At 40.9% G+C, this 25,730-nt stretch overlaps 2 protein-coding genes across 3 annotated transcripts in view; one reads left to right on the top strand and one right to left on the bottom strand.

Annotated features, from left to right (window-relative positions):
- LOC137642681 (centrosomal protein of 135 kDa-like) overlaps positions 1-25,730 on the top strand; it is a 495,143-nt gene that overhangs the window by 450,480 nt on the left and 18,933 nt on the right. The window contains exons 26-28 of the mRNA XM_068375458.1: positions 12,263-12,439; positions 18,906-19,085; positions 19,662-20,646. Coding sequence (XP_068231559.1) covers positions 12,263-12,439; positions 18,906-19,085; positions 19,662-20,633 — 1,329 coding nt within the window. The 3' untranslated portion in view covers positions 20,634-20,646. The remainder of the gene's footprint in view (positions 1-12,262; positions 12,440-18,905; positions 19,086-19,661; positions 20,647-25,730) is intronic.
- l(3)87Df (lethal (3) 87Df) overlaps positions 18,315-25,730 on the bottom strand; it is a 101,336-nt gene continuing 93,920 nt past the window's right edge. The window contains exon 5 of one of the 2 annotated variants that reach the window (XM_068375460.1): positions 18,315-18,658. The gene's annotated coding sequence lies outside the window, so the exon portion shown is untranslated. The remainder of the gene's footprint in view (positions 18,659-25,730) is intronic. The other variant, XM_068375459.1, reaches the window with a different exon arrangement.

Raw genomic sequence — 25,730 nt, 5'->3', positions numbered from 1 at the left:
GTAGGCCTCAAAGCTTGGGAAGAACTCCACATCTTCCAAAGGGACCGTGCCGATCTTATCACTGACAAAGATCCTGCCGGTCGCAATAACCATATGCTCTGCATACCTCCACGGGTTGGCATGAGAGCAAGCGGGGAGATCCTTGACCGAAATCTTCTTCGGCTCTCTGGATCCTATCATCGACCTGATGGACTCCTGGTTCTCCTTCAGCCTGTCGTCCATGACGGCTCTAATCAGCCGGATCAATTCTTGAGTGGAAGAAGAAGGATCCGGAGTCGAGGAGGTAGACGGAATAGACATTTCCGTCGGTGTAGGAGTAGGAGGGGGGATGGACGGGGGAGCGACCTCTTGCTCCGACTCGGTGTATTCCACCTTGTCTTCGTCATCTTCGGCTCCTTGAGCCATAAGCGTTTTCTCCGTGTCTTCCGAGACATCCGAAATCTGTTCGTCATCTTCGGAATCCAAACGACACTCGTGCATGGACTGAGCCATGACTACATCAGGTTCCACCGTAATTTGGAGAGTGGGGATCACGTCTTTGGGTACCACTGAGTCAGGGGAGGCCTTAGGGAACAATAGTGACCTTAGTTCTTCGGTGGCCAGGTACGGTCCGGTAGCATTTTTCTGGAAGCCACGCACCCACTTGCGCAGCTTTTCACGAGAAATGTCTCTAATCTCCGCTGAGGGAGGATTATGGAAGGCCTCAACTAGGTGAGCCTGACAGACCGTACATTCCAGTGGATTCCAAAACTTCAAATCCCCTTTCTTGTCTGCACAAGGGGCGTGAGTCCTGCAAGCCGTATGCCCGTAAAACTGCGGGCGTTTCACAGCGCAGAAGGCGAAATCACACTTCATCTGCTCCTCCTGTGGAAGAAAGAGAAAATGAGTATGGGAGAGTCATAAGAATGGCTCTTAAACTAAGTTAATATTAATTATTAATTTTAACTTAATGAAGGTGTGATGCATAGAGAATGAAAATAGTAAAGAGAACATGCTCCATGCATCTCGCCCGGCCGGTTACCATAAGCTTAGTCCCTGGATAATCCGAGTGACCGAGGGCACCGGATATAATTCCTTAGAACTCCAAGTATTTAGAATTCCATGGAAAATCCAAGGACAAGATTGGGACCGAATTCATTCGGTTCCCAGTTAAGGGCCAGAAGGCCTCATTTAAAAGGTAACTGCTTCTGGCAACCAGCCGTGCTAAGATGCACATAGCATGCTGGAAATAGAAGAATGCAAAGAGACAGCATGATCACTAATAGAGCAGTACTAGGTACTGACCTTAATAGCAGAAACAGCTTATCTGTTTGCAATATAGGACTATCATTGTCTATGATAGCTACAGGAAGGGGGTGCAAGTATTCTTGACGCCTCCGGGGCATCCGGCAAGCCGCCGGCATGCCGGAGCTCGCTCCAGCATAGATTCTGGCATTAGGACAGACAATGTTCAAAGTCAGTCAAATACCAGGATGGCGGCCGCCGGCACAACGGCGGCACGCCGGCAGGGAGCGGCGGCTCCGGCAGTCGGAGGATGCCAGATTGGTGACTGGGATAAGGATGGTTAAGGCTGTATCGGGTTGCCGGCAGTATCTGCCGGCACTCCGGCGGCCGACCGCAAGCGGACGACAAGTTAGGAGGAGGAGAGCCGCCGGTAGTAGCCGGCGGTCCCTCGGTACACGGGGGGGGGGGGGGGCTGGCGGCAAGGTTAGGAAGAGTCACCAAGTAGGAGGCAGGTATTGCCGACAGTAGAGGCGGCAAGAGACCGGCACCCGGATAGGGGGAGAGACAGGGGGGGGAGGGGGGAAGGGATGTAGGAAGTACCATCAGGATTCCAGGCATCCCTTCCCCTCCCTGAGAGGGTGTACCCATGATAGAGGCAGGCTCTAACATCCATAAGCAGGGGTCACTAGGGACCGGGAGCAAGGTAGCCCAAGGGAGGGCTAGGGAACACCCAAAAAGAGGGGGGGGAGACTCCCATATGCAGAACTGAACTAGTAACTAACCTTATAGGGCACTATGAAGGTATATGTACCAGAGCGGACTGCACAAGGAAGCTCGGGTAGCCCTACTATTCCACCCTAAGGAGGAGTTGTAGGACAGGGGACAGATGGGTATAAACTAACCTAAGCATAGGCTAGGCTATACAAGAGATAGGTGGGGAGGGAGAAGAGAAAAGTCTTCCCAGGGAGGGTTTCTGTACCAGAGCGGCCACTAAGGAAAGGGAGGACACTCCCTAACCTAAGATCAGGCCGATCAGCTAAAACGGTGCAAGAGTACAGTTTCAGCATGGAACAGAGACACCTTCCTAACCTAACCTAGAGCAGGGCTAAGAGTCCTGAACTAGGAGAGGAAGAAGACATATCGCTATCGCAGGAAAGTCATAGACTATCCTAGCCATAGAGGTAGGGCTAGCCTAACCTCACTCTCGGACGCAACCCTAAAGGGGGTTCATTCCTTTAGGGAGGACAGAGAGGCGATATATACTCTATTAGACAATTAATCCCTTTACTCAGAAAAGGAATCAAGGCTAAATAGAGGGAATGCCAAGGCAGGGGATGAAGGAAGCATATAGGGGTCCTATCATTAGGTTAGGCTAGAAAGAGTCACTGACTAGCCTATCCCCTATATGGTCCCTGAAGGCGAAAACATTTGCATCACTGTCAAAAGTATTGTAAAATAATGCCACTATCTTCATAACTTAGTCTAGGATCACTAATAAATCATGCATGAACACTTGTATGTAGGCTCCTGGCCTGGGGGCTATAGTAGCCGACTGGTATGAGGTCAATCGATGACCGATAAAAAGCGTCTAAACACGATATAAAAGTTCCTAGCTATGAAGACTAAATAAACTAATGTAATCGATTAGTATATAAGGCCGGAAACGTTGTTGTGGCTAACTAAATAAGACATGCATAACAACAACGACGCCATAAAATGGCGGGTCCGGTAGAGGCACAGCTCTGTCACAAAACAGCTATTATCTCGAAAAGTAATATTTACTTTACGTCCAGAGCTTAATTAAACAATACTGGAACCTTGTACTCAACTTTCCAGAAGAAGGCGAGGCTGAAGGTAACGACATAGCGAAGATGCAAAACGATAAAGTTAACACAGGGAAAATCCGTCTAAGTAGGGCAGCTACTAAACAAAGGATGGGCGTGACGTCATTAGAGCAATGGCGTCCGTTTGTTTACGTCTCGAGTATCAGTAGTAGCCACGAGTGAGATTAGCTGTGGAACGGCTCCCAGCTATTCTCTACTCTTACACTCCGAAGCATTAACTCTGTTCGGGGTGAAGATAGCTATGTGGCGCGTTTAGACATGCGTCCCCTGTTGAAATTACGATGTCTTAAAGGGAAACCTTTGAGATACTCGCTCCAGAAGTTAGAATTCTGTGATAACCTGTGGTTAAATTCTCTGGGAATATCTTAGTAGTCTTATACCCAAGGAAGCTACCAAAAAGGAACCTTCCATCAGGACGCCATGGCTTGAGCCCAAAAATGTAGTTATAGCCAAGTTATCCCCCCCAAGCCCAAAGAAAACGGTCCGTTTTCTTTACTACTGTATAAAAGTTACGGTACTGTATGTACGTAAAGCATTTAGATCAGTGAAGGTGTATTGTTACCTGTACGTACACCTGAATTAAGGATTGATACCTGTACACTCTGAAAAAAAGGTTACAGTTAATTAAGTGTAACAAAAAAGTTGAAACTTACCTTTTGATTGAGACGATGTCTGATAGCGAAGTCGCGGCAGAGGAGGATGGCATAAGGCAGAAAACGTAACAAGTGACAGACTACGTACAGTAATTTACACACTTAACACATTAACACTTAACTTTATGAAATAAAAAAATGGCAGAAATAATTAACACTTAACATTACGTATGGAAAACTATAAAATGAAAGAAAAAATTACTTTAACACTTAACGGTAACATAAAACTTGAAATTGAATTTTTTTTTTTTGCTTTTTATAACTTTACGTTTTTCTTATTTTCTAAATTTCTTCTACTTCTTCATCACTTTCTTTTTTCTGTTTCTTTTCTTTACTTTCACCTTCTACTTCTTCATCACTTTCTTTTTTCTGTTTCTTTTCTTTACTTTCACCTTCTAATTCTTCATCCCTTCCTCTTTTCTGTTTCTTTTCTTCACTTTCACCTTCGTCTTGGCCTACTAATACCGCTGGCCTCTTTAATAAGAAACTATCCATTGAAGCTTGTTTCTGCCTACTTTTCAACACATTTCTAAAATGCGTTAGGCAAACGTCATTGCAGTGTTGAAGCGCACGGTTGGTATAAACTTTTTCTGGATGTTCCTTTTCGACCTAGTCTGCCATTTTATGGAAACATGCAAGAATTTCGTTGATGTCTGCCGTTTTCAAAGGTGCAACATCCTCCTCATCACCGCTAGAGAACTGCTCTTGAACATCACTCACTTGCATCGTCTCCAACTCCTTCAGGTCGTCCTTCGTCAACTCCTCGTGGTGCTCCTCGATAAGTTCATCTATATCTTCCGCGCTAACTTCCAGCCCCATGGACGTACCAAGATGTACGATGTCAGCCACCTCAGACTGCTGAATTGGTTCAGGATCGTCAACGATCTCGGCTTCGCCTCCAGGCTTCCCGAACCCCTCGAAGTCTCGTGCAGAGACAGCATCAGGCCACAGCTTCCTCCAAGATGAGTTTAGGGTACGCCTCGAAACTTCCTGCCAAGCAAGATCGATGAGTTTGAGGCATATCACGATGTTGAAGTGATCTTTCCAAAATTCACGCAGAGTGAGGTTTGTACTCTCTGTGACTTGGAAACATCTCTTGAAGAGATGCTTCGTGTACAATTTTTTAAAATTAGAAATAACTTGCTGGTCCATGGGCTGGAGGAGAGGGGTGGTGTTAGGCGGAAGATACAGGACCTTTATGAAGGAATACTCGGCCAGAAGATATTCCTCGAGGCCAGGAGGGTGAGCTGGAGCATTGTCCAACACCAGCAGACATTTCATAGGGAGGCGCTTTTCTTCCAAATATTTTCGGACAGTCGGACCGAAGCAGACATTCACCCAATCAATGAACAGTTGCCTCGTTACCCAGGCTTTTGCATTCGCCTTCCACATCACGGGAAGGTTCTCCTTAATGACTTTGTGGGCTTTGAAGGCTCGGGGATTTTCTGAATGGTACACCAGCAGGGGCTTTATCTTGCAGTCCCCACTGGCGTTTGCACAAAAAGCAAGGGTAAGCCTGTCCTTCATAGGCTTATGTCCGGGTAGCCTCTTCTCCTCCGCCGTGATGAACGTCCGACGAGGCATTTTCTTCCAGAAAAGCCCAGTTTCGTCGCAATTGAAAACTTGCTGCGAACTGTAGCCTTCCTGCAGAGTCAACTCGTCGAACGTTTTAACAAAGGCTTCGGCGGCCTTCGTGTCCGAGCTGGCTGCCTCCCCATGCCGTACCACTGAATGGATGCCAGTCCTTTTCTTGAACTTCTCAAACCACCCACGAGAAGCCTTGAACTCTGGGGGTTCCTGCTGGGATGTTCCTTCTCCTGCTCCTTCTTCGGCCTGAGCACGCAAGAGATCACCGAAAATGGCGGAGGCCTTCTGGCAAATTGTAGTCTCAGTGATGGTGTCTCCTGAGATCTCTTTGTCCTTGATCCACACAAGAAGCAGCCTCTCCATCTCGTCATGCACGTGCGTTCTCTTGTTGGAGAAAATAGTGACGCCCTTAGAAGGTGTCTCTGCTTTTATGGCCGCCTTCTGCTTCAGGATGGTGCCTATCGTAGATGGATTCCGGCCATACTCCTTGGCGATCGCACTTAAACGCATGCCAGACTCGTACTTTTTAACGATTTCAAGTTTCGTCTCCATCGAGAGCATCGTCTTCTTCTTCTTTCCTTCGGCAACATTCTTGGGACCCATGGCTACAGTAATACGTAATATAATACACTACGTAACGTTATATACAGTCTATGTATAGTAAACACTAATACAGTACAGTGCACAGTAACGAATGTTTATTAACGATAACACGTGGCGTACGAATGTACTGTATATTAACACTAAGTCAAACAAGCGAAAGCACACAATGTCTGTTAACGATACCGCGGTCGGAACGAAAAGAGAGAGAGAGAGATGAACGCCCGTGCCTAGGCAAGCTGGGATAGTTGCCGACCAATAGGAAAGCAGGATCTTATGGCGTCGGCTATTGTCTGAGTAGGGAGATAACCAATGGGTGAGCGGAAGGCTGTAAGTGAGTCTACCCAAGTTCAAAGTCAGGCGGCGCGCGCTTTTTAAAATTACTCTCGGCGAAGAGTTGGGATCTCGTAAGGTTTTCGTATCCTGAAATTTTATCCGTATCCTGGGGCATAAAAATCTTTGAATCACTTTTCGCATCCTGAATTTTTCGTAAGCAGAAACTTTCGTATCCAGAGGTATCACTGTATATATGTGTATATATATATATATATATATATATATATATATATATATATATATATATATATATATATATATATATATATATATATATATATATATATATATACATATATATGCATATATATATACATATACATATATATATATATATATATACATATATATGCACATATATATATATATATATATATATATATATATATATATATATATATATATATATATATATATATATATATATATATATACAGTATATATATATATATATATATATATACACACATATATATATAATACTGTCAGATCTCCCTGCGATCCTGAATTGAAATTCCTGTGAGACATCATCAGAGAGATGGAGCTGGGGGGAGAGTGACTGCTCCCCGCACTCTAGTTTTGGGGTGTTTGAATGTGCGTGGATGTAGTACGATAGAGAGTAAAAGATGTGAGATTGGAAGTATGTTTAGAAGTAGAAGGATGGATGTATTGGCCTTGTGTGAGACAAAGATGAAAGGAAAGGGTGAAGTGATGTTTGGTGAAATGTCTGGTAGAGTGTCTGGGGTTGAAAGGGGAAGAGCGAGAGAGGGTGTGGCTTTATTGCTGAGTGAATGGATGACAAGTAAAGTAGTGGAATGGAAGGAGATTTCATCTAGGTTAATGTGGGTAAGGGTTAGGTTGGGTAGGGAATGCTGGGCGTTTGTCAGTGCGTATGGGCCAGGTAGTGAGAAAAGTGAAGAAGAGCGGAATGAGTTCTGGAATGAATTAACTAGGTGTGTAGAAGGACTGGATAGAAGGAATTATGTAGTCGTCATGGGTGACTTAAATGCTAGAGTGGGCGCTGGAGAGGTAGAAGGTGTCATTGGGAAGTATGGCGTACCGGGTGAAAATGAGAGTGGTGAGAGACTGGTAGATATGTGTGTTGAACAAGAGATGGTAATAAGTGCTAGCTTTTTTAAAAAGAAAGATAAAAATAAGTATACATGGGTAAGAGTGGAAAATGGAAGAGTAGTAGAAAGGGCATTAATGGATTATGTGTTGATAGCTAAAAGAATGTTTGGAAGATTGAAAGACGTGCACGTGTTTAGGGGTATGGCTAACGGTATGTCTGATCATTTTTTGGTGGAAGGAAAATTAGTTGTAGCAAAAGAGTGGGGGAATAGAGTAGGTGGATGTAAAAGGGAGCTAGTGAGGGTGGAAGAGCTAATAAAACCGGGGGTAAAAAGTAAATATCAGGAAAGGTTGAAAATGGCGTATGACGAGGTGAGAGTAAGAGAAACTGGTAATTTAGAGGAGGAGTGGAAGTTAGCAAAATAAAATTTTGTTGGGATTGCAAGTGATGTAGGTGGCAAGAAGGTTGTTGGAGGCAGCATGAGGAAGGGCAGTGAATGGTGGAATGAAGGAGTGAAGGTAAAAGTGGAAGAGAAAAAGAGGGCTTTTGAAGAATGGCTGCAGAGTAATAGTATAGAGAAGTATGAAAAATATAGAGAGAAAAATGTGGAAGTAAAGCGCAAGGTACGTGAGGCAAAGAGGGCAGCTGACCTGAGGTGGGGTCAGGGACTGGGTCAGTCATATGAAGAGAATAAGAAGTAGTTTTGGAAAGAAGTGAAGAGAGTAAGGAAGGCTGGCGCAAGAATTGAAGAGACAGTGAAAGATGGAAATGGAAGGTTGTTAAAAGGAGAGGAGGCAAGGAAAAGGTGGGCGGAATATTTTGAAAGTTTGCTGAATGTTGAGTATAATAGGGAGGAAGATATAATTGCTGTTGCAGGTGTTGAGGTGCCAGTGATGGGAGATGAGAATGAGAGAGAGATTACAATAGAGGAAGTGAGGAGAGCATTAGATGAAACAAGAGTAGGAAAAGCATCTGGTATGGATGGTGTGAAAGCTGAGATGTTGAAGGAAGGGGGTGTGACTGTACTGTACTTGAATGGTTGGTGAGATTGTTTAATATGTGTTTTGTGTTGTCAATGGTACCAGTAGATTGGGTTTGTGCATGTATTGTACCACTATATAAGGGTAAGGGAGATGTGCATGAGTGTTGTAATTCAAGAGGTATTAGTTTGTTGAGTGTAGTTGGAAAAGTGTATGGAGAGTATTGATTAATAGGATTAAGGATAAAACAGAGAATGCAATCTTGGAAGTACAGGGTGGTTTTAGAAGAGGAAGGGGTTGTATGAATCAGATTTTTACAGTTAGGCAGATATGCGAGAAATATTTAGCAAAAGGTAAGGAGGTGTATGTTGCGTTTATGGATCTGGAGAAAGCATATGATAGAGTTGATAGGGAAGCAATGTGGAATGTGATGAGGTTATATGGAGTTGGTGGAAGGTTGTTGCAAGCAGTGAAAAGTTTCTACAAAGGTAGTAAAGCATGTGTTAGAATAGGAAATGAAGTGAGCAATTGGTTTCCGGTGAGAGTGGGGCTGAGACAGGGATGTGTGATGTCGCCATGGTTGTTTAACTTGTATGTTGATGGAGTGGTGAGAGAGGTGAATGCTCGAGTGCTTGGACGAGGATTAAAACTGGTAGACGAGAATGATCATGAATGGGAGGTAAATCAGTTGTTGTTTGCGGATGATACTGTACTGGTAGCAGACACAGAAGAGAAGCTTGACCGACTAGTGACAGAATTTGGAAGGGTGTGTGAGAGAAGGAAGTTGAGAGTTAATGTGGGTAAGAGTAAGGTTATGAAATGTACGAGAAGGGAAGGTGGTGCAAGGTTGAATGTCATGTTGAATGGAGAGTTACTTGAGGAGGTGGATCAGTTCAAGTACTTGGGGTCTGTTGTTGCAGCAAATGGTGGAGTGGAAGCAGATGTACGTCAGAGAGTAAATGAAGGTTGCAAAGTGTTGGGGGCAGTTAAGTGAGTAGTAAAAAATAGAGGGTTGGGCATGAATGTAAAGAGAGTTCTATATGAGAAAGTGATTGTACCAACTGTGATGTATGGATCGGAGTTGTGGGGAATGAAAGTGATGGAGAGACAGAAATTGAATGTGTTTGAGATGAAGTGTCTAAGGAGTATGGCTGGTGTATCTCGAGTAGATAGGGTTAGGAACGAAGTGGTGAGGGTGAGAACGGGTGTAAGAAATGAGTTAGCGGCTAGAGTGGATATGAATGTGTTGAGGTGGTTTGGCCATGTTGAGAGAATGGAAAATGGCTGTCTGCTAAAGAAGGTGATGAATGCAAGAGTTGATGGGAGAAGTACAAGAGGAAGGTCAAGGTTTGGGTGGATGGATGGTGTGAAGAAAGCTCTGGGTGATAGGAGGATAGATGTGAGAGAGGCAAGAGAGCGTGCTAGAAATAGGAATGAATGGCGAGCGATTGTGACGCAGTTCCGGTAGGCCCTGCTGCTTCCTCCGGTGCCTTAGATGACCGCGGAGGTAGCAGCAGTAGGGGATTCAGCATTATGAAGCTTCATCTGTGGTGGATAATGTGGGAGGTTGGGCTGTGGCACCCTAGCAGTACCAGCTGAACTCGGCTGAGTCCCTGGTTAGGCTGGAGGAACGTAGAGAGTAGAGGTCCCCTTCTTTGTTTTTGTTTTGTTTTGTTTCATTGTTGATGTCGGCTACCCTCCAAAATTGGGGGAGGTGCCTTTGGTATATGGATGGATGGACATATATATATATATATATATATATATATATATATAATTAACACTCGTTTGGGATAAATCCTTGATTCAATGCTCTTTCATCTTCTAACAGTGACTGTAGGTATAAAACATACTTATAGTAGGAATATCACTGACATCTACTAAAGCAACAAAGCTATCCCAGAATGGTTGTCATTCAGTTAAAACACCACAGAATTTGGGCAACTCTAATTTAGTCAATCTCACGTTGACGTTGCACGAAGAATCAACAGAAACAGAACTGCTTCTTCTAGGCTTTTGCAGACTTTCATCCGAAGCCATGTCAATTAACCTTTGGGTAGCCTGTATCCTCAAAGCTCACACTTCTTGTCTAAACCTATGTGCATACTCAATATCCTCTTCTAAATCCTTGGAATCACTAAGTTCTAATTCTAACGTTGACTGCACTTCATCCAAGGTGGCTAGACACCGGTCAACTTTGTCAACGATGTCGTGCAACTCATCTTGGTTACATTCCGATCATAAAGCAATGCTTGCAATGCATTTGACGATTAAGTAGTCCATCCACAGATGGCAGCATGGCTCTTCCTTAATTTTCCATTTTTCATTCTGTCTTATTTGACAAAAATAGGATTCTGCAATTATATCCAAAGTAATCCCAGGTTTCTTGACACCAAATATTTGCTTCACGCAGACAGCCACAATGGAAGCGAAAAAAGGCAGAAAGAATTTATACAGTAATAAGAAGCAAAAACTAAGGGGAAAAAAGGCAGTCTTCTTTACATTTTTCTTCGTCAAGTTCAAGTACAAAATTCACTGATCGCTGAGTAAATAAGTACCAATTATTCAAATTGAAATAGATATAATATCCATCCAAAGGAATGAAAGTAGTAAATAAAATATTGTAGATAGATATTTTACAAATTAAGAATTAATCAAATAGGGATTTTACTCCTTCAACACATGGCACCTACTCCTCTGACCTTGTGAGAATGAGCCTGTGCCGTTTCCTTCATCTCACTTCCTTCCTGGGTTTGTGGTGTGTAATAGTCTCTCTAAAGTCAGGAGATGGTGTTTTTTGAAATCTTCCTTTTGCTCCTGCCAGAACTGATGAAGAGGTTCTGTAGTTGTGGTCTGAAAGGTTGCATCTGCTTCAGGTAGCATCTTAGTGTGCCCTCTTAGGACAAAGAAGTAAATCATTCGGATTGTTGGTCGCTTTCATAAGTGAGGAGATGATGAAAGATCCAAATCTTGTATCGTTTATGTTGATTTTGAGGTTTTGCCACATACTATAGGATGAAGGATAACGACACCTTTCTCCACTCCTCGTGATGACTATCTGAAGACAACTGCTTTTGCCTTTTCTTTAAAATGCCATAAAAATGGGTTGTAAATCACACAAGCATGGCGAGTGGCAAATGGGGCACCATGTGATTGATTTCATACTAGTCTCGTTAATACTTGTCCACAAAAAAATGTGCATGTGGAGGTAAATTTTTTGCTCACAAACCAGTTCAATGCTCATAAACCAATTTGAATTTTCATGATCAGGTACCAATTTTATCATATACAAAGTTATTCATAAGTTGAGGTACTACTGTACATAGGTAGGCTGGAACTTTATATTTCCAGGATCTTAACTTCACTAATCCACCTCCATCTCAAAATGAGTATTTAGTATAAATGATAGTAGACGTTCATAGAAATAAACAGAATATCGATGATGAAATTACCTGTACAGTACTTATTTCCGTATTTGCCTGGCATTCATATACTTTACTGTACATGCCCCACTAACTAATGGTCCCAGGAGGTTGTTAAACTAGTTTTGACTTCAAGGCAGATAGATAAAGGGATATGATCTACCCATGCAAAAGTGTTGCCAAGCACTGCCATATGATAAAATACTAAGTAGATGGACAGGGCAATTACAAAAAAAAAAAAAACAAGAAAAATTTAATTTCAGGGTAGACTTAGACATTTAAGCAGCTTCAAGAAAAGCAATAGAAATGCCAGGTGAGTATAGAAGTAAGCAATTTTATTACCAAATTCTGTTAGTGAAATCAATTTTAGAAATCTAACTGGTTAATACCATCTTGCAAAAGTTTACTCAGTGCAGTACTGTAATTATTTCTTAGCTAGGGCAGTAATATCCATATAGAAATAACAGCATATAACTCAATATCTGACTTCTGGGTAAATAATCTAATCCAATTTAACAATGTTTTTGTTATTTCATATTTACAGATGATGGAAGCCAGCCAGAAGTGCGATGCCCTTGAAGAGTCTTGTCGTAAACTAGAAGAAGCAAAATATAATGTTGAGAAAGACCTTATAAACACTAGAGAGCTTGTACAAAAACTGGACATGAAGAAAGGGCAGGCAGAAGGGGAAGTTGCTCGTCTGACTGGAACTCTAGAACAGGTTAATTCATTATATGTTTAGGCATGTAGTATAGCAATATAATACTCCTCCTCAGGGGCTGCACAAACACATTGCCATAAAATGTTATTTTGCCTGAATACAAGAAATGCTAGATCTCATTTATTAGCTTAGAATGCAAACAATCTAAAGAACTGTTTTTATTAACTTCAAATGATATCAAGATAAGTGTTTGATTCACCACTTTCCTGAGTGACTTGAATATCCTTTTTTACCTCCGCCAGGAGGGTATGTTTTCGGTTCGGTTTGTTTGTTTCTCTGTTTGTCTGTCTGTCTGTGGACAACGTAGAGGCCACATTTCTACACGGAATCACTTCAAACTTGGCCAAGTAGTTCCCCAATGTGTATGGAAGAACTGATTAAATTTTGGTCAAGGTCACCCCAAGGTCAAGGTCACAGGGGTCACTGGTGTCACTATGACATAAGTGGCCATATCAAGAGACAGAAATAAAGCACTGACTTTTGCATAAGCCAACAGGGAAGTCCTAGTCCAGGCGCAACCCATGGGTGATGTTCAAATTTATAAAGGTCAAAGGTCAAGGTCATATTGGTGCATTATATCAATGTCATATTAAGTATCAGTGGCAAATGAACAAAGATCACTTGAAGGTCAAAAGTCAAGCAGGTCACTTGAAGGTCAAGGTCACGTGAAGGTCAAGGTCACGTGAAGGTCAAGGTCACCTGAAGGTCAAGGTCACGTGAAGGTCAAGTACATTTGAAGATCAAGGTCACTTGAAGCCAAGGTCATGTGAAGGTCAAGGTCACTTGAAGGTCACGTGAAGGTCAAGGTCATGTGAAGGTCGAAGTCACATCAATTCATGATTCTAGGACATATGGCGCTCTAGGTCACCTTGGCGGAGGTATGTCCTCTACGAGGACCATGTCCGCGTTCAGGACTTGTTTGTATTGTAGCAAACCCATTACTTTACAAAAGCCCTTATTCTATGCTCACAATTGTAAAGTAGTGTTGATCCTGTAGCCCCTTTGAATGAGAAGGTAGTCAACATAATTGATAGGCTTATCCCTTCTCTTGTACTAATGTACCGAGTGAAAGACAAACCATGGTTCAATGATGATTGTAGACGTGCTTATTTGGAGAAGCAGGAGGCCTATCATCTTTGGAAGGGTAACAGATCAGATTTGACTTTGAATAACTATATTCAGCTTAGAGTTTTTGCTCAGAGAGTTTATGTTTCAACTGAAAAAGAATACAATTTAACCATAAAAGAAACCCTTTCTGGTACAGCCCAGGAGCATAAGTGGTGGACTACTGTACCCTTAAATCTGCACTTTTTGTTATAGATGCAACAGTTCCTCCTTTACTTAAACCAGATGGTTCTCTCACTCACTGTCCAAATGAAAAGGCAACCCTTTCAGCAAATGTGTTTGACAGCAAGCAGAGTAATGAGAAAATCGAACTTCCTCATTCCTGTTTTCCTTAGGCTAAACTAACTAGTTTAGCTTTTCAATCTCGTGAAATTAAAGCTCTCTTGATAGACCTTGATGCCTATGGAGGTGTAGACCCAAATGGTATTTTTCTTTGTTTTATTTTATAAAGGCTGCAAGTTTCTTAGCTCCAAAGTTATCTGCTATTTTGCGCAAGTTAGCAAGAAGAGGAGCTTTTAGCACTTGTTGGAGAATTGGGCTCAAGTCCAACTGATTATCGCCCAATTTCCATAACTCCTTATATTATCTAAAGGTTTTGAACATCTTATGGCAAAATGTCTGAATAGATTTACTGAAGGTAATCATCTGTTCCCTATTTTGCAATTTGGTTTTCGTAAACGCCTTGGAGCATGTGATGACCTTCTTACAATCTCCAATGCTATACAGAAATCCCTTGATTGTGGTCAGGAAGTTCACATGATTGGTCTTGATTTTAGTGCTGCCTTTGAGCGTGTTAATCAAACTCAAACAGGTGGGAGTGGGTGGGTCATTTCTTAGCAACATTATTGAATTTTTAAGTAAAAGATAGCAAAGAGTTGTTGATGATGGGCACCATAGTAATCATAGGAATGTGATATCTGGTGTTCCTCAGGGTAGTGTTCTTGGACCATTACTTTTCATACTACTTTATATACACATGACATGTGGTTTGGTCTAGAAAACAAGGTTGTTGCATATGCAAATGATGCTACTCTCTTTGTATCAATTCCATCTCCTGAATGTAGATCTGGGGTTGCTGAATCCCTTAATAGAGATCTAGCTAAAATTAGTGCATGGTGCAAATTGTAGGTTATGAAGATGAATCCTAAAAACATTTAAAGTATGATTGTAAGTAGGTCAAGGACTGTAGCTCCTCAACATCTGGATCTCAGCATTGATGTTTCTTTAACTTTGTATGACTTTTAAAATTTTAGGTTTGATTCTCGACAGCAAATTTACTTTTGAGAAACACATTAGCTCTGTATTTTATTCAATTGCACAAAAAAACTGGGTTATTGAGAAAGTCTTTCAAGATTTTTGGTGATTAATCTATTCTGAAGAAGTGTTTTAATTCTTTCATTTTACCTTGTTTCGAGTATTGTTCTCGTCTGATCTTCAGCTGCTGATTCTCATCTTAATTTGTTGGACCCAACGTGCGATGATATTCCTCCATGGGATGTTCAAACCAACAAGTCTGGGCGTGCAGCCATTTAATCGTGTAATGAATATGTTCTATCACATGATTACGCACGCTCAGATTGTGCTACACTTCTTGGGCTCGTATGCGAATGAAACCCCCTCGTGGTAGTGGTCCATCGTTAACTTCAACTATTATATAGAAGCCTCGATAGATAATCACTAACAATCTAATTCACACAACCGTAAAGTCATGAGCTATTTTAACAACAAACCTGTTGCTTTACCTAGCAACAAGGCTCTGCCTAATGTTCATAATACATCTAACTTATGCGTTGTCTGGAACAGCAAAAGCCTTATTTTTCAGAAGAGTCATCTTTTCACGTTCAAGGATTGAAAAGGGTGACAGAATCTTTTCTCCCTTTCCCAAAGGTAACACCTCAACTGAAACATATGACTTCACCTTTATTAAGCGTTGTAGATGCTGTCCTCGTAGAAGGCACTCCAAATGGCCTGTCGTTGAGAAATCCTTCTCAAACAGGTTAAGTTTAGACAAGGAACTCCCTGTTTCTCCCTCACGAGTTGCAAGAGGTAGTCACTCGTAAGGCAGGAGTGAGCTGGACTCCTCTCAGTCCTTCTCTGCCTCCTCTTCCATCCTTCACTGAATGTCGCAAGGGAAAGGAAGGATGTTAAGAGGAAATATAAAGAATCATAATGTATACAAAGATAGAACAACCAATTATCCCAAAACTGGAACCACCAGTTGACCATGATATTATTACTATTATGACTCTGGAGAACCTTGCTGCACGGGGGGGCACCAGCGCAGCTGATGTAGCCCCTCTGAAGGTCCCAATGTCTGGTTTGGAAACATCACACTTTATTAATGAATGGTTTAGATAAGCCTCCTCATGTGCAGACTGCTAATAGGAAATGTACGATTGATTCTGTCTAACCTCAATCTCACAAAGTCCTAGATATAGGTTTGATGTGGCGCTCACTAATCAGATACACGCTGCACTTGTTCAATACACAAGTCTCAGCAGCAAAAAATTTTAAAGGCTAGCAGGTTCTCAAAGTTACCTCCCTTAGCCCTTTCTCGTCAGAGAAGATTTTACATACACTGACGCAATCCCAAGCCCATTTTCTATCAATGGTGATGTCGTTAACCTGGCACCATCTGATAAATTGCCCAACATTCCCTCCATGTTTTTGGGGCCCGAAATGATCAAGATGGAGGTACGTACGTACGTTTGTTCAGACTGCTCAGCATATACAGCCGAGCGCATGCTCTTGACAAAATGCTGTACCCCCAAAGTGCACACAGTGTGCTCTCAGTTTAGCAGCTGCTCCGCAACTGGAGCATAACTGCAGGTGTCAATTTTTTCTTATATGAGGAATTTTTTGCTGACCGGAACTTTTCACAACGAACCAGTTTTCTTACGGCACTACCAAGCCCAGGACTTGGAAGGTAGGTACAGCTGCTCAGCCCCAAGAGAGTGTCTGCCAGGACAAAAACCAGACCTCAAATGGAACCAAAATGAAGATTTTGTGGTAGAAAAAGTTTAATAGTAGCAAGTCCCAGTGAGCAGAAGAGACTGAGAGGAGAAGAATTTTTAATAAGAGAGAACAGAAGCACTTCAAAGCAAAATGCTTATTCCTGCTCCAGGGAAAGGGAAGCTATGGGGGGGAAAGAGGGACTGAAAATCGAGGAAAGGAATCTGTAACAGAGAACAAAATTTGAACAAGGCAGATAACTAATGATGCCATATGTGTAGGAACAGCTGCGTGTACAGACTTGTAGGTTTAAACTTATGCTTGAGATGAGATATGAATGGATAAACCTCGTGGAACTAGTAAAGGTTTAGTACTTACAATTGACTGTGTAGTGGTTGGCTTGGAAGGAGAGGACATAAAGGTTTTGGACCAACTTGGCTGCCAAGGACCGCTGGGGTATGAGGCAAGCCTGGATCGTGGGAACTTGCTGGAGAAGGATAAAAGGTATCCTCCAATAAGGCTGCTTCTGTAGAGGGAAAATGGCAGTCTTGACTCTAGGGTTCCGCGCACGGAAACGGGGAGATTTTCAACGCTCGTACTGTTCAGGAGATACCTCCAACAGCAAAAAGTCGTTCCTGACATAATCAACCATATGGGGCTCACCACTCAAAACATTAGTCATTAGTGTGAGGTCAGGGAGATCTTTGCATGGCAGAATAATCAGGTACCAAGAATATTGGGATCAGATCCAGCTCATAGAGTGTAGCCAAAGAATCTATCACAGCCATAGACTCAGAATAATCATGCATAATCTCATTACTAGGTGATAGACTAACAAAATTATGATCGTCAGTAATCAAGTTATGGTTATCGTCTGTGACAGGGACCTCAGAGGTCTCCTGTCATGAAAGGAGGGTGGAGGATAACATTCAATGCAGGAACGAGCTTACGGTTTTTACCATTGCTGGAACGCTTACGGTTTTTACCATTGCTGGAAGAAGATGAGGAAGGAGAATGATCTTTCTTAATTTGTTTCTTGCGTCGAAAACGATCTCTCTCCAACTGGAAGGATGGCCATTCCCTACAATACTCGCATGAAGATTCCAAGGAAGATCTCTTGCCATGGCATGAGGAGCAAACAGGATGCAGGTCAACTTCAATCTGGCTCATAAAGGTGCCACAGAGGCGCCAGTCATGGCCGAGGTACGAAGTACTAGCCATGATACAACACACTTTACAGTACTGTACTCACAAATAATGGAAGCACAGCTAGTGTCAGTGTTAATACAAAAAACACAAAGCACTAAGCAGTATAAGGATATCCAGTGCGGAATAATAAGTCATGATTGTTCGAGAGAGGAGTGATTGCCTCCTCTTAGCACAACAACCAGGAGATAAGTGATGTAAGCCATTCAGCAGCACATAGCACTGCCATGCAGTGGGGTTGCCTAGCAATCTATCATGATGCAATCGAGCCCTTTTTCTTTTTTTATTGTCTGGTCATGGAAAACGAGACTAGGAGTAACCCATTTAAATGACTCGGAAGTTTGTATCCGTGTAGGAATAAATATTTTTTATAATCATTTGTTGTCTTATGTAAGAGGAACTCTTCTTTCATGATCTTCCTAGTCATGATAAATTATGTAGGTGAAATCCCAGCCTTTCCAGATATCCTAAATTTGTTCATCTCTAAGCAGTCATTTCTCAACTGGGAGAGACCCTCTTGGTCCGTGAAGTTTGCGTAAAGCCTCCTTGAGATAAATTTGGTCAAGATCATGCTTGCAATAAACAAGGAAAATAAACATAAAATTTTTATTTTTAGTTTTACATATTTACAAAGAATGGTAGACTAACAGTATTACAGTTGAGTACATAATTGAACAGTCAACTTTCAGAGCATATTTGAAGGGTAATGGTAGAGAAAATCCTCTTGTATGTCCAACTTAATTTGGAAAAGTTTGGAATATCCTCAATAGCAGCTAAGAATCCATTGGCAGCTAAAATACTCTGATTAATGTGGACAAATTAGTCAATCTGGTTTGTACTCTATCTTCTATGTCGTGATCTTCCAATGGAAGATATATTTATCCCGGGCTCATTTTGAAGAGATCAAGAAGATACCAGCAAACTGTAAATAAAAGTCTATATATGAATAAAATAAAAATACAGTAAATGTATGATTGAATTGAAATGAAGTAAAAAATTATCACCAAGACTGTATATCCAAATAATTTAATCAACAAAATGTACTAAATGTTATATGATTATCTTGTAACCACTTGTAGCTAAAGCAATTATCAGATTATTAATGACTTTATTGGATAGAATAAACAAATTGCAAAAACCCTTCCTAACTTATCTGTCTCTTATAATTTACATTTTTCCACAGGTTTTATCACAAAAGAGAGCATTAGAGCAAAGACTAGAGGCCTTTTCAGCACAGTTGAATAGTGAGCGTTCTACTGTGAGATCAATGGAAGAAATGTTGAATGAAAAACGTCGTGCTGAATGGTCAAGTGAGGCGACAAACAAACAATTAGAAGTAGAAAAAAATCAGTTGCAGAGAAAGGTAATGTACTGTATTGATCGAAAACCTGTAGTAACAAGCACCTTGTGCATGAACTGACCTAATTGGGTTGAATAGACAAGAGAAATGTTGTTAGTTTCCATCTTGAATATATTTTAATTTGTGAAAAGGTAATCGTATTCATTATAATCATCAAATGGTATCTTTTCCTTATTATTCTTTAAATACAAAATAGGAAATATGGGAACGTGTTATTGCATAGGTACATTACAACTGTACAGTATCTATAAATTTAATAGACTGTAGTTGAAAATTTAAGTATGTGGCTGTAGTCTCCATAGCATATTTGCGGATTACTGGGAGTGTGGCCGGTTTGCTCTCTTTTAATATACATAATAAATGTACATATTTATTTTTCTAAATTTATGTTTAACTGGAACAGTTTTCTTATAAAATGTTTTCCAAAATACTATAAGCATATCTAACACATACATCACCATAAATGTGTAAATATGAATTTGAATATGCCTGCTATTTATCATCAGTAACATTGCTTATGCTTTTCTTCCCTAAAGGAGAAAATGTGATATTTATTCAGTCATTTTGGGATTATTTCAGATATCTGAAGTTCAGCAGCAGTTAGATGATGAGTCATCAGAGTGTAAGAGGTTAAGAAGTAGACTGGTCCAGTTAGAATCAGACGTAGAACGCTTTCGACGTGATCTCACCGAGGAGAGATTTGAAAGGGAAAGGGCTTCACAGGAACTACGCAGGGTACAGAAATACCAGTATATTAATAGTGCATTAGATGCCATTGGTTCTGTATCAGTTGCTACCTCAGAGGGAACACGACACCCTTCTAAGATAGCATCACCCCAATCTGTATCAGCAGTTACTACAGAGGAAACTGTAAAGCCTGCAAATGTAACCTCGCCACCTGTAGGAACCCTAGTGGGTCAAAGGCTACCTGCTCAAGTAGAATCACCATCAGAACCTCAGACTGTGTCTGGGTCAAGGGTACCTAGTAGGTCTGAAACATCGCAAACAGTGTCACAAGAGGCTTCACGCTTAGAAAGACATGATAGTTTTAGTAGAGTGCATGCAACTGCTGTTCATAGCTCTTCCTCTGACACAGGACTTGAGAGGAGTCAAGCTATTTCCAGCAGTTCTGATTCACACGCAGAACCATGGAGACTGGCTTTTGGCAGCAATGCATCGCAATTACACAGAAAAGCAGCCAGTCTAGAGTCATTTCAAAAGTCACCTGCTACCTACTGCCGAGTAACACAAGGGAGTAGATCAGATTTACATAAAGAACCCTCAAATAGTAAACATAGTTCCGCAAGATCTCCCAATTTCCCTGGGTATTCTGCTCCTTCACTTGTCAAAGAATCTCAAAAACATAGTTCACAAAGAAGTCCTTCAGCTCTTTCCCAAGCCAATCCTTCCTCTCATTTTCAAACATCAGCTGGGTCTGGTCATGCCATAAGAATTGAAGGACAAGAGGCAGTATCAAGTGTCCGTCCAAAAGAATCAAGACCAAGAATAAGTAGACATGGAACAAGTGGAGAATCTGACAGCTGGGGTTGAAACTATTTAGCTGGTAATTATTTTTAATGCCTAAAAATGTAGTATTAGTAGTATGTTTTAAGAAAATTTTTGTACTCTTCTACAGTATTAAAGATTTTGCTGCAAATACTGTATCTGCTAATTGCATTGCTTTTGAATGATTATTTCTTATTCATTTTTTTTAATGGTTTATTCGTCTTCTTTACTTGTGCATTATGTAGAAATGTACCAAATAGTTCATCATTGACTGAATGTTGTAGAATACAATTTTAATTTTTTCTTGGTTTTGATATAATTAAGAGTACTGCACAACAATAATTTTGATCAAATGCAATACTGCAACATTTTTCAATTATAATAATTTATATACAGTACAAGTATTGTAGTTATAAAGTAGATTTTTGTAGATAAGCACTTAATGAACATATTTGTGGGAAAGATATATCCCATAAAAACCTTTTAGTATTATAAATCTCACCTGTGAGTCACATGGCTAATATCTACATAGTGAAAACTTTTTCTTCTCCCCATCAAGTGACCAACCTGTGCAGTTTCATATTTATACTGAAGAACTTTGGTCACATTGAACCTTTTGAGTCTAAATCAGCACTGTACTGCATCTGCTTTGTCAGTTGGATCAACTTGGCTTGGCATGGTTTTCTGCTTTGACGTTGTTATTGTTTTAGAATTATTTTTTGTTAACTTGTTCTCATCATTTATTTATTTCCTTTCCTCACTGGGCTATTTTTCCCTGTTGGAGCCCTTGGGCTTATAGCATCTTGCTTTTCCAACTAGGGTTGTAGCTTGGCTAGTAATAATAATAATAATAATACTATACTGGTTTGTTGTCTGTACAGTATGATATTATTTAGTTCAGAATAATTAAGGTATGTCCTCTGGTTTTTTAACTAATTTTTTGTAATAGCTTGTTATTGAAAGACTACAGCCCTCTTACATTGTTAGCAAATTTTGAACTAATTTTTGTAATAGGTTGTTATTAAAAGACTACAGCCCTCTTAACCTGTTAGTCAAATCTAGTCGAGCAGTGCAAACTGGGTTGGCGATGGATTGTAGTTCAGTATCCAACTATCTGAACTCTCAATGGTAAATATATCTAACTGGTACCATAGAGGGTGAATGCTCCAGATAGAAGATGGAGAGCATTCCCTGAGAACACTCCCCTGGTCAGTTTCAGCTTAGTCTACTTCATGACAATTAGAGGACTTTGGGAGACATTTGAAGAACAGTAGTGCTGTCATACACCAAATGTTCACGGGGTAAATCCAGGATCAGGTAGACTGCATCCAGCAGATTTCTGCCATAGTCAAAACAAAAGTTAGTCTCTGGCAGCTACCAATGCATAGCTGAATGGTGGATGTATCCATCTGTGGAACACTTTACCTCTAACTGGACGAAACCTGGAATACTGGTGTAGGCACCAGTCAGATCTCTTTTACTGTTCTCCGGACAGTACCTGGTACTCTATGCCAAGTTGGCTCAGTATAGTCTCATTGACACTCGTTAACAAGGCAAACCTGTGCTCTTGTATCAATAAGAGCACAATACAAGGTGTCCTGTGATGTTACTGGGCCTACTGTCAAGTTTTGAGAGACATGCTTACAACTCGATTGACGAGGTGTCTTTCAGTCACGTACTGGATTAGGGGATAATCCTCTGGCATGTAAGGATAATTAGCAGCCAAGTCCTTGGCATCAAGTGCACAAGCTTTCACCTTTGCATTATGCCCCAGAATCACGTCACTTGGAGGAATTTAATTACGAAGCTCTAACAGAGGGTTAAAGTGCACTCCAGAAAAACACTGAGGCTCGGTCTCAAATGGTTGCAATAAAGTACCAGACAAGTGGGACCAAAATGAACCCAAGATTTCCAGGTTCAATACCTTAAAAGCTGCCAATAGTAACTCCAAAGCTAGAACAGTACCTGGAAAACACAGCCTTTATCCGGTTCCTGTTAGTCTTGTCCAGTTTGAAGCCTGGTTGACCGGCGTCTTTCAGAAACTGCTTGGCTCCCTTCAGCTGAGAGTCATGTGTGACACCTGACCCTTCCATCCAGCAGTTCATGATTAGCTCCAAAGACCATATGAGATGATCTGGACTACCTCAAACCTCCTTATACAGTGTCAGTCCAGTAGGCAACTTGGAAGTTGTCCATTCAATAACTGTCATGCAGTCAGTTGATTTGGGAAAGTGGGATAACCAGTCTGCTATGGCATTCTGATCACCTGAACAGTGTTTAACAACAAAGTTAAATTCAGACAAGTCCTCTAGTGTCAGTGTTAAACGACTGCCTACCATCTTTATGTCTTGAAAATATATCGGGAGAGAGTGATCAGAATCAATCACATAGAACCAGCCATAGAGGAAAGCCCTGATGGTTTTCACTCGCCATCACAGAGCAGACAACTCATGCTCTATGGTGGAGTAATGGGTCATGATATTGTAGGCTATCACTCAACGCTCGCCTGGATGCTCAATGGTATTTCTGGCAAAAGCAAGAACCAGCCCCACACTTGAATCATCAACAAATGGTAGGTTTAGAGAATTCCTCCACTTTTTGGATGTACTTGGGGTAGCTTATGGATACCAGAACGTTTAACCAGATGGCCAAGATATTTAATCTCTGCTGAACACAAGTTTTATCTTGCGCCTGTGCTTCTAGAATAGCTAAAACTCGTTCTACCAGTTTCATGTACAGGTAGTCATCGACTTACAACAGAGATTGGGACCGAGAGACGAGTCGTAAGTCGATTTTGACGTATATCGAACTCACAAAACAAAGTTTCCATAGATTTATTATGATGCGTCATGATTCAGCAATCATCTAGATCATATTTTATCAATATTTTCTTACTGGTTATCATTATTTCATTTTCTGGTTTAATATGATATTGTATGCTCTATTAATGCATTTTTGTATAATATTTCATTTTTTAATTTTGGAAGCATTTTACCAACCAAAAATTCCTTAATATAACACGGAGTTATATAATTTTCTTAACATTTGAAATCTCTTCATAATGAATGTTACAAAATCTCTCTCTCTCTCTCTCTCTCTCTCTCTCTCTCTCTCTCTCTCTCTCTCTCTCTCTCTCTCTCTCTCTCTCTCTCTCTCTCTCTCTCTCTCTCAAAACATTATTAGAAATTCTTTGTATAATTACTCGACATTTCGATTATGAGAATATTAGTAACGCTTCGAAAGGAAATCACTTAATTTGTCACTCGCCTTCTGCCAGATATATGACGTCATCAGACTTTTGTTTCTTAAAATTACGTTAAGTTGTACTATTCTCATAACTACTGATAAAGATCACTAAAACACTTGATATCGTTACTCGGTGTTTCGATGATGAGAATACTGTAATAAGAATACTCAGTAATACGCCGAAAGGAAATCATTCAGTTTCTCAGCGCGCTTCCGCCAGAAATATGACGTCACAAGACACGTGATGTAAACACTACAAAGAATGACTTGCAAAATATGTAAATCACTTTTCTTTTTTCTAGAAAAAAATGAAAGAAAATGGTAACTTGATACTTCGATAATGGGAATACTAATACTAATCGTTAGCCTATTGGAAGGAAATCACTATTGCTGGGTCGCTTTCCGGCGGTAATATGACATCACCAGACATATGATATGAAATCGGCAGATATTAACACTTTTCTTAATGTACTATTTTACCGAAAATGGATACTGTATATTATCAATAAAAGAAAATGCAAATTTACCAAGATAAATCAGTTTTTTTTAAACGAGAAAATTATTATTTCCAAGGAAATATTTGTCCTATTAGCGTGTTAGTTCCAATAGACTTGTGACGTCATCACCCTGAAAAAATTGTCATAAAGTTGAAGAGTCATAAGTCGCATATGTCGTAAGTCGACGACTACCTGTATTCCAAAAAAGAAGCCCCAAGGATCAAGATGTCATCAATATAGACAATCACCTTGGCCTTTAAGAATATTCTCGAGTTTCTCTCTGGACCACTGCAGGTACATTCTTCAGTGCAAACGATAAATGTCTGAACTGCTAATGTCTAAAAGCAGAAGAGAAATCTGTGTACTATTTACTGTCATCCGCTAACAGTAACTGGCAGTAATCACACACAAGGTCAAGGGTTGTGTAATACTTGGGCTCCTTGGAGTCCTATATTTGGTATCAGGGACTTACCAGAGATCTTTGCCTAATTCAGTTTACGGTAGTCCTTCATGCAAACCGGAACGATTGGAGAAGGCCAAGAAGAGATGCTGGGTTCAATAATACCCAGTTCATACAACTCCTTGCACTGTTCCTCGATAGCGTCAATGGTTGGTTTTGCAATCCGCTGATCCCTCTGGTAAATGGGTGTCTCATCAAACACTTCCATGTCATCGTTGCCAGTACTGATGACCGGAAGATGGCACTGAAGCATCTGACAGAACTGGTTCTGAGAAGAACCCAGTTCATCTGAGATAGACAGTTCGTCTATCTTTTCCAATACAGCTTATTCAGGTTTCAGGTCGCACTAATGTGCTATTTTGCAGGATAGAGGAGCATCCACCATAGCCATGGTGAATATCTTCGTCAAGAGATCACCCTACTTAATTTTGGCAGTACCTAACATTGAATCCTTGAATAGGACTGAGGCCTTTTCGATTTTCAGTTATATGATGCCAGGTATTGTTTTAGCTTTTCTTGACAGACCAGAAGTTATGATGTCACAATCATAATACATCTCCGGCCAACAATTGGATGAACAAGCATGGCACCTAAAAGAGGTGTCATGCCCATCAGGAAAATTTACAGGAACAGAAACAGGTACAGGCTCAATACCAGCAATCTAATTGAATGGGTTGCGTGGAAGTCAAGTGCGTAAAGCACTTCCTGGCAACAGGCCATATGTATTGACACATACTCCCATAGAGGCTCTCTGGGGATACTGCCAACATACAGCCATTTCCAGGCTTTGTCAACTCTCACCCTATTTGCCCTCAAGAACTGATAAATCCAACACCAAGTGGTAAGCCATAATCCCTCAAGGCAGTGCACTGATCACACTCAGGGCAGATGTCATTCCATACAGTATGGGGCGCAGCAGTATAGTACCCAACTCATTCA

This window comes from Palaemon carinicauda, chromosome 6, assembly GCF_036898095.1.
Source record: "Palaemon carinicauda isolate YSFRI2023 chromosome 6, ASM3689809v2, whole genome shotgun sequence".
Classification (NCBI taxonomy): Eukaryota; Metazoa; Arthropoda; class Malacostraca; order Decapoda; family Palaemonidae; genus Palaemon; species Palaemon carinicauda.
The sequence above is the reverse complement of the archived record's forward strand: the minus strand, read 5'-3'. Positions and strand labels throughout refer to the sequence as shown.